General features: G+C 27.7%; 2 protein-coding genes across 2 annotated transcripts; one reads left to right on the plus strand and one right to left on the minus strand.

Annotated features, from left to right (window-relative positions):
- Nucleotides 1-4142: 4142 nt before the first annotated feature.
- On the minus strand, nt 4143-6035 carry LOC113375226. Its single transcript, XM_026615171.1, has 3 exons — nt 5927-6035; nt 5094-5276; nt 4143-4809 (listed from the first exon to the last, which is right to left on the minus strand). The coding sequence occupies exons 1-3, from the start codon at nt 5994-5996 to the stop codon at nt 4595-4597; spliced, it is 468 nt and encodes a 155-aa protein (XP_026470956.1). The 5' UTR covers nt 5997-6035; the 3' UTR covers nt 4143-4594.
- Nucleotides 6036-10144: 4109 nt separating this feature from the next.
- On the plus strand, nt 10145-10964 carry LOC113375228. Its single transcript, XM_026615172.1, has 3 exons — nt 10145-10286; nt 10373-10534; nt 10737-10964. Exons 1-3 carry the CDS (start codon nt 10217-10219, stop codon nt 10955-10957), a joined length of 453 nt encoding a protein of 150 aa, XP_026470957.1. The 5' UTR covers nt 10145-10216; the 3' UTR covers nt 10958-10964.
- The last annotated feature ends 647 nt before the right edge of the window (nt 10965-11611 follow it).

Below are 11611 nucleotides of genomic sequence, written 5' to 3' on the forward strand. Positions count from 1 at the left end.
GGGTATTATTACGTCATCTGAACAAACAATTTGCAACAGTCAGCTCTCAACTAAGAAATCAATTATGAAAATAAATAAACAATCATAACTCATACCTGAGCAGTAAAGCGAATGTTCGCCTATCTTCCAGTTTAATATTTCTAATCAACGTTCTGATACTGAACTAAACACGCACTCACACGCACTATATATATCACAACTCAAATAAACAAATATCAAATGGTATCACTTCCCTTCAATAACAAATTGACCACTTCACCAAGAAAAAAAAACACGCTACTCTTTAAAACCTTCTTACAGTAGGATTTTGGCATGCAACATCTATTTGGTAAGGTATGCGGTATATATTTTATACCACGTCGCGACATCTGATATCAACTTGGTTATCTAATTATATATAAGGAAAAATTGAAAAATGTGGGGAGATTGAATCATTTAAATAATATAATGTGAAGAATAATTTATTTGACAATTCAATAAAATGTATATGTACTAACGTAACGTATTTCTAAAGTAATAAAATTTATAACAACATAATAATTAGGAACAAATGTTAATTAAAGTTGATTTTTGAATTTATGACCAAAGTTTAATTTATTATTAGTAACAAAAATAAAAATATTATTAATATAAATATATAATCTGTTTTTTATTTATAAAATTCGTGTTCATATTTCGTTGAAATAATGTTTTAAATAATAATTTTATTATATAAGTAATCAATTTACGAAACTGGTATCTATTTATTAATTATTTTTTCAATATGAATTATTTATTTTCAATTAGCACAAGTTGAACTTTCAGTTATGTGTAAATGATCGATTAATCAATTTTGAAGAATTAAGTAGTTGTAATTAACAATACAATTTTGAAATTTTGACCTGGTCAATTATTCCAATCTTTAGTAATTTTTTATAATTAAACCACTTATCCAAGACCATGACGTTCATCAAACAATTACGAAGAAACATCCCGGCCAATCTTTATCAGAAACTAATCAGCAAGATTCCCAACTTTAAAACAGGTTTTGAATATTTAAAATTGTGGTTCAGGATTTTTGGATCAAATGTGGACATAAAATTTTATATTTTTCTGTTAATTTGAAAGAAACGGCTAGACCGGTCATTGCAAAAAACTATTCTCAAATGATTCAAAATGATTTGAAACGTCGAGAAAACAAAATTAGCAGGTCGAAGTTTCGACTTCAAGCTCCATCCACAAGTTATTTTGTTTGATGTTAATTTCAAATACTAAGTTTAACAAACAATGTATTGTACACACTTTTATTTCAACCAATTTACAAATAGCCAATAAGTCAATGTTTGTTTTAAACCAGTTAAACAAACAAGCAAGACAGCCACATTATGGTCTCAAGCCGGAATAGCTGAGAGTCCACACAAAGGACTTCTTTGCTTAAGTAAAATAGGTCAACTGAAGAATTAGCAATATAAAGAACAACCAAAATATAAAATTTTGGTATGCACTTACATATAAAAAGCAAAATTATATTTTGATACTTTTATTTTCTATAGGTATATTGCAATTTCGATATAATAAATGGTTTTTAAAATCTTTTATAATTTAACAATATAAACAATAATATGACAGCATGCCTATTTATATTATATTATTAATATTCATATATCTAACAGGCTCAAATAAAAAGAATCGTTTTTTTAATATCAAAAATAGAAATGAAATTTTTATGAATAACACAAAGTTGAAAGTCGTTCAAATATCAGTCTTATAACTAAATTGAAAATAATCATATTAATATACATAACTGGTTATATTTATAGTATTTATATAAACCTATTATAGATTGGCATGCTCTTAAAAACCTTACTCTTTATTTACACCAGTGAGTTCGATAAAAATTTGAAGTTTATTACAACTAAATATAATTTTATTGAATTCAATAAAATTAAAACTTTTGCAATACAATACAATATTTTGCTTATATACATGTATATACTTATTTCAAGAGATTTTGTAGAAAGCATTTAAAAAAAAAATATTGCACAAAAAACGTCATATCAAATTAAAATACAGATTATTCTAGATAACAATAGAAATACAACCAATAACTTGAAATAAAAATAATTTTTCAAAAATGAAGTAGAAAATCTTAACCTACACTTTTATATTTATACAATACCTATTATTGTGAGCTGTTCATGTATATAAAGAATTACAAATATGAAATTATAATTAAAGCTAGTAATTCTTTATGTAAGGCACATTATTGGGCACTTATTTTTAATCTACTTGAACTATTTAAAAATTTCATTTTCATTCATAAATATAATACTACAATAATTTATATGGACGGATATCTGCTACTTTTATATTACAGTAAAATAATTTTCTTACTTACAAAAGCCTTATAAAATATATAACAAGAAGAATGTGGACGGAATACAAATTCACTTTGATTATTCTATGAGATTTGTAGAAAGCTCATGGATCTGACATCAAATTAAAATATCTTGTAATGCGTAATTTGCAAAATTTTAAAATACAAAATTGAATAGGTATAAAATGCATTGCCTGATAAGATTGTTAATTAAATGATGAGAAAAAAGCACAAAATTTATCCCCGATAGAGTTATCAGTGTTGATGAAAGTTTTCAATGGCATTATTCAAATATTCAAAATTTCTTCATTTCTATCGAGGCATTTATCCAATTGTTACGCAAAATAGGTGATTAATTTTCTGTCATGATTGGTATAAATCTTACTATTTAAACTAATAGGTATTTAATATAATACATTATTTGATAAAACATCTTATTTTACAATATTTAAAAGTTAAAATACATTGTTAATAGTCATTAAACTATCAATATATAAATTATAACTTTTGTAATGCCATTAAATAATACCACACAGGATCAGAATTGCAGCAAGACAAATATATTTTCATATGAATGCATTTATGCACTTCAATAAGGTCTTATACTACTATTACTATTTTTTAAAACCATATGAGACAATATGAGTGAATGAGAGAGCGCATCAACATTCTCTAGTCCACACAAGCATATATATCTGAGATAAAAATAATATTGGTCTTTCTTCAATATATGTCGCAATCATCAGACAGATTGTTTTGAAATTCAAACATTACATACAATATTCATTGCTTCCTATTTTCACTTCGACCAAATAATTTAAATGCTTCAAATCGTTAGGAAAAGTTTGTTTTTCTCTTTTGTTTTTAGATAGATATGGCTATCTGAATCTATAGTAAAATAAACAGTTTTTCAGGCATGCAATTGATAAATAATAACATAGTCCAATATTTTGAACCTTTAGAACATACAATTTTTTTGATTATAGGTTTGACTCATATTCTTAGTGTGAGTAGATACAACAATGAATGATTTCACACAATGAAAATGTATATAAGTAATATACTCAAAATAAAAAATGTAAAAAAGCTGAGAATGAAAATAATAAAGATATGAACCTCAATGATGAACTAGTTCATAAGTTTGATGATAAGTCTGCCCGGAAAACTTTTTATTATATTATTCTATATATATATTTTACGATATGTTAGAGCAGATCAAATTATGTATATATATATATATATATATATATATATATATATATTAGGGTGGTCCTTAAATTGGTCATTTTCGAATTTCCTTGCTCCCAGGGGCTCAAATGGTTCCAAATTGATAAAAAACAATTCTCTGAAAGTTTTAGCTCTTAATATTAACATTCAGATAGAGCGCAATTCAATCAAAGTTTGTATGGAAAGAGCATGGAAAATTTTTTGAAAATTTAAAAAAAATGTTTTAGGTATAACTTAGCGACAAATGAATGAGTTTTATTCATTCATTTATTCGCTAAATTACTTCTAAAAAACGTTTTTAAAATTTTTGAAAATTTTTTCATGCTATTTCCATACAAAATTTTGATTGAATTGCGCTCTATCTAAACGTTAATATAAAGAGCTAAAACTTTCAGAGAATTGTTTTTTATCTATTTGGAACCATTTGAGCCCCTGGGAGCAAGGAAATTCGAAAATGACCATTTTAAGGACCACCCTAATATATATATATATATATATATATATATATATACACACACACATGCAAAACACTGCTATAAAATTTCCATAAAAGCTCTCGAGTATTATCACTAGGAATTAGATTAATAATTTGAACACTTTGGTTTAATCTAACAATTTTAAAACAGAAGCTGCTAAAATCAATGAAAGAAAAACTAGAATATTACCAACCTAAATGCATCCCACTTATGTGCAAGTAACAAGAAAATAAATCTTGAATTAGTTACCAGAAGTTACAGAATTCGATCAATCACATGGTGGATTTAACTTTATTTTGAAAAATAGATTCTTACCGATTTCCAATTGTTGCCACTAGAAAATTACTTGTAATTTAGTCCTGGTAATAAATCTTATCTTAAAATCATATTTACACCAAATACTTAATGATGCAACTCCTACAATTTTCTTGTCAATTAAAAATTTTGCAAATGAAATGGACAATAAATATCGATCTATACAATATTTAAAATGATTTTCATACTCCTCCAATTATTTTCCGCAACATGCTCAGGATTATGTTCTAATTACCAGTAGTAATACAATAAATAATGCCATGTAGATTTGTTTATGATTAAAGAGTGTAGAGGAACCATTGCAGGAATCTGAAGAACAATAACATTCTTCCCAATATACACCATTTTCATAAACACCCCAGTTGCAAACTCCTGTCACACCAGTATCTGCTACAGATGCACATCGTCTAATAACTTGACGCCAGCGTCCATCCCCTATTTAAATATTAGATCAAGGTAAAAGTAGAACTATTTATTTTTCAAAATTCAATGAACTCAAACTTCAAATGTTAAATTTATGGATAATAATTCCTTGATACATATCATATTATAAAATCTTACACATAGCAGTTTTCAAAAATAATTCCTTCAAAACAAGAAAATATATTATCAAAAATGTACTTATCAGTATTCATTATACCACATTTGAATGAAGTATTGTTATGGTCAAAACTACAACCAATTATCAAATATACAGAATTACAATTATCACTGCTTACATATGAATCCTTTGGGTCCTTGTTGTGTAATTTTCATACAAAAAGATCCTGGTGAGTGAGATTCATCACTGTTGCATTCTATAGGAATATGTTCCTCTTTAACAAATTTTTTATAAGCACCACAATTATCTTCACCATCAGGGTCATCACTTGAGGCACACTGGTAGCACCTTACACTTTCACCTACATAAATCAAACTATGAGGCCTTCAATAAATAATTCTTCCACTAAACACTATTCTCATACAATAACATATTAATATACATAATTCACATGCTATTTTTGTACTTTCTTCAAATTTAGTTTACATTTTAAACATAAAGTATTGCTTGAATAGTGAGCTACATTGTATTGCATTTTGTAAATACAAAAACTGTGAATTGTTTGCACAAAGTAAATGCACAATTTGTTTGAAATATAACGATCTTCCAATTTTGTCATATTGTCATAAAATCAAGAAAGGATTAAAAAGAGAAAAAGATTTTTTTTATTTGCCATTACCACATTGAGAAATAAATTTGATTTCATAAATACTACTCTAAATGTTCAACATAACATTGCCATTAAAGTAAGCCTTCCATTTCATAGTGTTATCAGTTAATTATTAAAATTTGTAATGGATTCAGAGAGTGAAGCCACTCCCAAAGTAATTTTGGTTTCTAACCCTTTATAACTAATAAGTTGAATACAAAGATAAATAGGACTAAGGTGAAAAATAATGATATTCGGAAAATAATGAGTGAATATACGTTCCATATTTTTCATTATAATGACATTTAATTATTTAAATATAACCTAACATGACCACTCCCAAATATTACTCACTGTCTTACCATATTGTATGAAAGTACTTAGTACAGACATTATAGCTAATAATTTCCATACTTTGTGATATTCTCTCATTATGTTATAAAATCAATTAAAAGATCACAATAATAAAACAAACAATAAATAAACAAAGTATATTTAGCTTGCGTTTTGTCAATTGCTTAACAGTTTCACCACCAAAAGAAGTTTGAAAAATTAGTCTATTAATCTGAGAGCCGGTAATTATTTTGTAAGAAATATTTAAGTTGTATTTTAATATCATACGTAAAATATTTTATTTCCGCGGTTTCCAAACTTTGGAGCGCGTGCCTTTAGGGGGGCGACAGGCTGTTCTAGGGGGTCGAGTACATTTTCGAAAATGACCCAAAATATTTGAAATGATATTAAAAATAAACAAAAGATAATTTGTTTTAAATTATACATGTATATATATATATATATATATATATATATCAATTTTATTTTCAATAGCAATCAAAATACAGGACAATTCTATGAGCTATTTGGCTTATGTCATTCACTCGCACACATACACACAAACTATCAAACACACATCTAAATTAATCTGATAAATATTATATTGATAGAGAATCACTTCAATAAGTGATTTTACTTTATACTTGTTTATCTATGATTTTACTATTCTGTTCATATAGAGTTGTGGTAGTTCTAAGGGTCCTCCATATTATCTTTGGACAGCTTCTTCTTCAGTCTTCTTGAAATTGGTATCTCAAGAAGCTGAATGACCATAGAGTTTGTATGATGTTCTAGTTTATGAAAATGTTTTACACTATGTTCATAAATTCAACGCTAACGAACCACGGAGCATCTGTCTTAATATTTTTGATTGGGCACGTTGCATTAGCACTATGTTGAAAATGCTCGCACAGCCCCGCAATTCTATGCCATAAATCTACATTAGTTTTATTACTACCTTGTAAATTAGAAGTTTATTGTCAAAAGATAGAATTGACTTGCGTCCCAGAAGCCAGTAAAGTTCAGCGGTTCGAATTTTTATAGTATTTAATTTTGCGCAAATATGGTCCTTCCACGTCAGTCTGCGACCTAGATGCATACCTAGATAATTGACACAATCAGTGCTTGGAATTGCTTGGCCATAAAAATGCACTCCTGGGCATGTTGCTCACAATCTGTGTAAATGTTATATGGATAGTCTTGGTCTCATTTATTTTTATTCTCTATAAAAAATAAACGCGGTGCAAAAAAGGTTGGAAACCACTGTTTTATTTATATTTTGTTTGTAATAAAAAAAATTCCTTTAAATCTATGCTTACTAAATTCAGAAATAGCGTCAAGAAAAGCCGTCAAAAATTTAATGAAAACAAAACTAAAAATGCATAAGGAACAAAACACAAAACTAGCTGTAAGTGGAATTCTGTCTTGAGGCATTTATGGCATCGTGCCTTAAGGCAAATTGCTGGAACTTCCCGTACCGAAATGTTCGAGGAATACTGAATGTTTTCAAATAGATTATTATAAATATTGTAACATTGTCTAATATTTATGAGAATTATATAAACTGAATTGCAGAGTTGAAAATATTTGTAAAGTATATTAGAACTATAGCCAGAATTAAAAATAAAATCTGAAATATTTTTGATAAAAAAAAAAAAAAAAAAAAAAAAAAAAAAAAAAAAAATTGAACAAAATTTTTTTTTCCAAAATCAATTATTTTGTTAAGACAAGCAGAAAGTTCTTTGAATCATTTAAATCGGACGCTTAGTTCTCTCAAAAACTGCCATTTTTTACATATTTAGCTCCATATCTTCGAAATGGCTGGGCCTGCCTTTGCCAAAAACTAATAAGCACTTCTCCCAATCATTACTAATTGAATGCTTTTTAGATCATTCAAATCAGATACTCCGTTCTCTCAAAAATTCGATTTCTATTTTCTGCACTCTTTGCTCCGTATCTCCGAAACGGCTGGACCTGCCTTTGCCAAAAACTAATCAGCTCTTTTCCCTATCAATAGGAATCGAATGTTTTTTGAACCATTCAAATCGGTTGATCCGTGCGCCCTAAAACGTGACTGGAAATTTGTATCCATACATACATACACACACACACACACACACACACACACACACACACACACATCCATTTTTTCTGAGGTATGCCAAAACGTTCAAAAACCTTCAAAACGTCGAGAAATGTTAAAATTTTCAATTCCGATTTTCGGCCCATTACAATAACTTACCCTACGGGAAGTTAAAAATCAAGCAGATAACAAGAAATAACAAATTTTAGCTTTTTATATGAAGTTTCTTCACTTTTGTTGGCAAATTGCAACATTTGAGTATTGTACACGTGTATATAACGAAAGAAATATAATATAATTAAAAAAGTTTATGATATAATTTATGTAATATTTTGATTATGATGATTATTTGATATTTTCGGCATTAATGATTAAGATATTTCACGACAAAATATAAATAGTTTTTATTTCATATTTCACAATTATTTGAATATTGCAGATTATAATTAATAATTTTATTGTTAATTATTACTACATTATAGTAATCATCCAAAAATCAAATTTTTTTATGCCTAACTGTACATTTCAAATAGTCCAGTCATTTAAGCTTAAATTAGGTAATAATCTATAAATTCAAGATACCCAGCTGTAAGTCTGTAAATACTTGTAATTTGCACCCTAAAAGTTGTCTCAAAATCTTCATATGGTGGTGTGTACGCAACAACCTTACAGCTTACAGCTGGGTATCTTGAATTCCGAGGTTAACTTACTCTAATGACTGAATAGTTTTTATTTCATATTTCACCATTATTTGAATATTGCAGATTATAATTAATAATTTTATTGTTAATTATTACTACATTATAGTAATCATCCAAAAATCAAATTTTTTTATGCCTAACTGTACATTTCAAATAGTCCAGTCATTTAAGCTTAAATTAGGTAATAATCTATAAATTCAAGATACCCAGCTGTAAGTCTGTAAATACTTGTAATTTGCACCCTAAAAGTTGTCTCAAAATCTTCATATGGTAGTGTGTACGCAACAACCTTACAGCTTACAGCTGGGTATCTTGAATTCCGAGGTTAACTTACTCTAATGACTGAACTAAAAGGTTTCTGAACATTTGGCATACCTTAGAATAAATGAATATGCGTGTGTATGTATGCACAGATCCACCGATTTGAATAATTTAAAAAATATTTGATTCCTACTGATAAGGAAACATGCTGTACCGTTAAGGCAAGTCCAGCCATTCTGGAGATACGGAGCAAAAAGTGCCGAAAATAGAAATTGAGTTTTCGAGAACACGGAGCATCCGATTTGAGTGATTAAAAAAATATTCCATTTGTAATGATAGGGACAAGTGGTAATTAGTTTTTGACAAAGACAGATTAGTTTTTGAGAGAACAAAGCATTCGACTTGAATGATTCAAAAAACCGTTTGGTTGTATTCATAGAAAGATTATTTTTGGAAAAAGCCAAAAAAAAAGTTAGTTTTTTATTTTTTTTCTTTAATTTTCCAAAAATATTTGTTTTTGAACATCGAAAATAATTCGGATTTTAATTTTAATTCTAGCTAAAATTCTGAAGCTTACTTATATACTTAAAATAAATAATTATAATTTTGCAATTAAGTTTATATTAGATTGTCAAATATCTCCCTTCCGCTTTTTTGCTCTTGGTTTATAATACAAAAAGGCGGAAGGGTGATATTTGACAACCTATTATAATTCTTAGAATTATGAGGCAAGATCCTTCATTCTAACTCCCCTTCATTAAGTTCTGTTAATTTACTTTTTATGTGAACTTATATAAACGTCATCATCCAATATTTTGGACTCTTGAATTTTGTCTATAAAATACGAATAATGAAAGTTACAGTAATTATAATAATCTATTTCTATTTGAAAGCGTTTAATATACGTGAAATATTTTATTAAGGTACGGGAAGTTCCAGCAATTTGACATAACGAACCATGTTATGTTTACTTATCTATGTAACGAACGATGTCATACACCACTAGTTGTTAGTATTTATGGTATAGATTGAATAAAAATTTATATAATATTATGTTTAGTGCAACTAATTTCGTGCAAACGAAGCTCGGGTTTTAATTAACGATTTTGTGAATGTACCATCAACCCTAGACAATATAATAATTTGACCATCAACTCTCTGATTATAATACTTGTTTGTTGACACGCCTTACTTCTTTCATTCTTCTATTATTTTTATTTTTCGTAGTTGTAAATATTTTATAAATTGACATAAGAAAATTGTAAATATATTCTATGATGATGTTTTATAAAAATTCGGGTATTATATGGAATATATTAGTATTAAGTCTTTTCATTGGGACAGGTAACAATTAATTAAATTGATGATTTACGCCCATCATTTAGGTTATGTCTTTTTAACTAGTTTTTTTTTTCAAATTATAATTATAGCTTTTGGTATAAAATGTTGGGATTGCAGATCTGACACTGACCCAAAATGTGCAGATCCCTTTGATAACAGTACAGTTCCTATTAAGGACTGTAAACAAGAAAGTGAATTAGAGCATCTTCCAGGCATTCGACCAACCATGTGCAGAAAAATAAGACAAAAGGGTAAGAAATACCACATTTTTACTAGTATGCTTTTATATATAAAATTGAAAAACAAATAATTTCATTGTAGTTATTATTATTTGAGCTCCACATGAGTATTTAATATTTTTCATTTGCTATCTTATCTATTTGTGATGTGAAAATACTAAATGACGACATCTAATTTACTATTTTGAAAATTAAATATCAATACATTTTATAGTGAATGGTGAATGGCGGTATTACAGAAGTTGTGCATATATGGGAGAACCGGGAATTGCAGGTGATGAAAGATTCTGTTTAAAACGAACGGGAACATACAATGTATTTATGGAATTCTGCACTTGTAATAGCAAAGATGGATGTAATGGCTCAAGTTTGCTAATCCCACATGTATTTTTATTATCATCAATTTTGCTTAGTTCACTTTGTCTCATGTATTAAAATCAACTTCAGGCTTTTTTTTTAAGTATTATGTAAGTATGCGTCTCCTTTATTTACAATATACTCCACAAGGGGTTTTAGAATGATATTTTTGAAAATGATATTAATACCAATATATATATTGGCAGTTTTAATTTATAATGAACATTAGATTCCAATAATTGCTTTATTCTTTTTATGTAGTACTTGAAAAGCCCTCTTAAAATCATCACAAAGTCTATACCTTGCAAAGAATGCACTATAATCATTCCACTTATTTTTAATATAACTTATTCACGCATATATAAATTGCACGTAAATGTAATTTATATATGAGCCGCTCAGTGCACACATCGACTAACTCCACTTTTTGAAAAAACTGAGATATTAGTGGGAAAGAACTTGGTACAATCATAACTTTTAGTATTTATAATAACTTTCCGGAATAATAAAGATTAGCACCGTTAAATGGCAAATTTTTTTTGGTCATTGAATAATAAGTAATTTATTTCAGAAGCCATTTCGATTAACTTCATACTCTGTATAATGTTAATCGTTTCAGTAACGCTGTATCTGTTCTGGCCGTGCATCGACGCTTCTACATTTATATTTGAATTCATATTATCAGGGAAATTTTAAAAAACAATATACATTAAATCATCGCGTTTCTCAACT

This window comes from Ctenocephalides felis, unplaced genomic scaffold, assembly GCF_003426905.1.
Source record: "Ctenocephalides felis isolate EL2017-DRISC unplaced genomic scaffold, ASM342690v1 CF-g0.4_SCAFFOLD_01886, whole genome shotgun sequence".
Taxonomy (NCBI): Eukaryota; Metazoa; Arthropoda; class Insecta; order Siphonaptera; family Pulicidae; genus Ctenocephalides; species Ctenocephalides felis.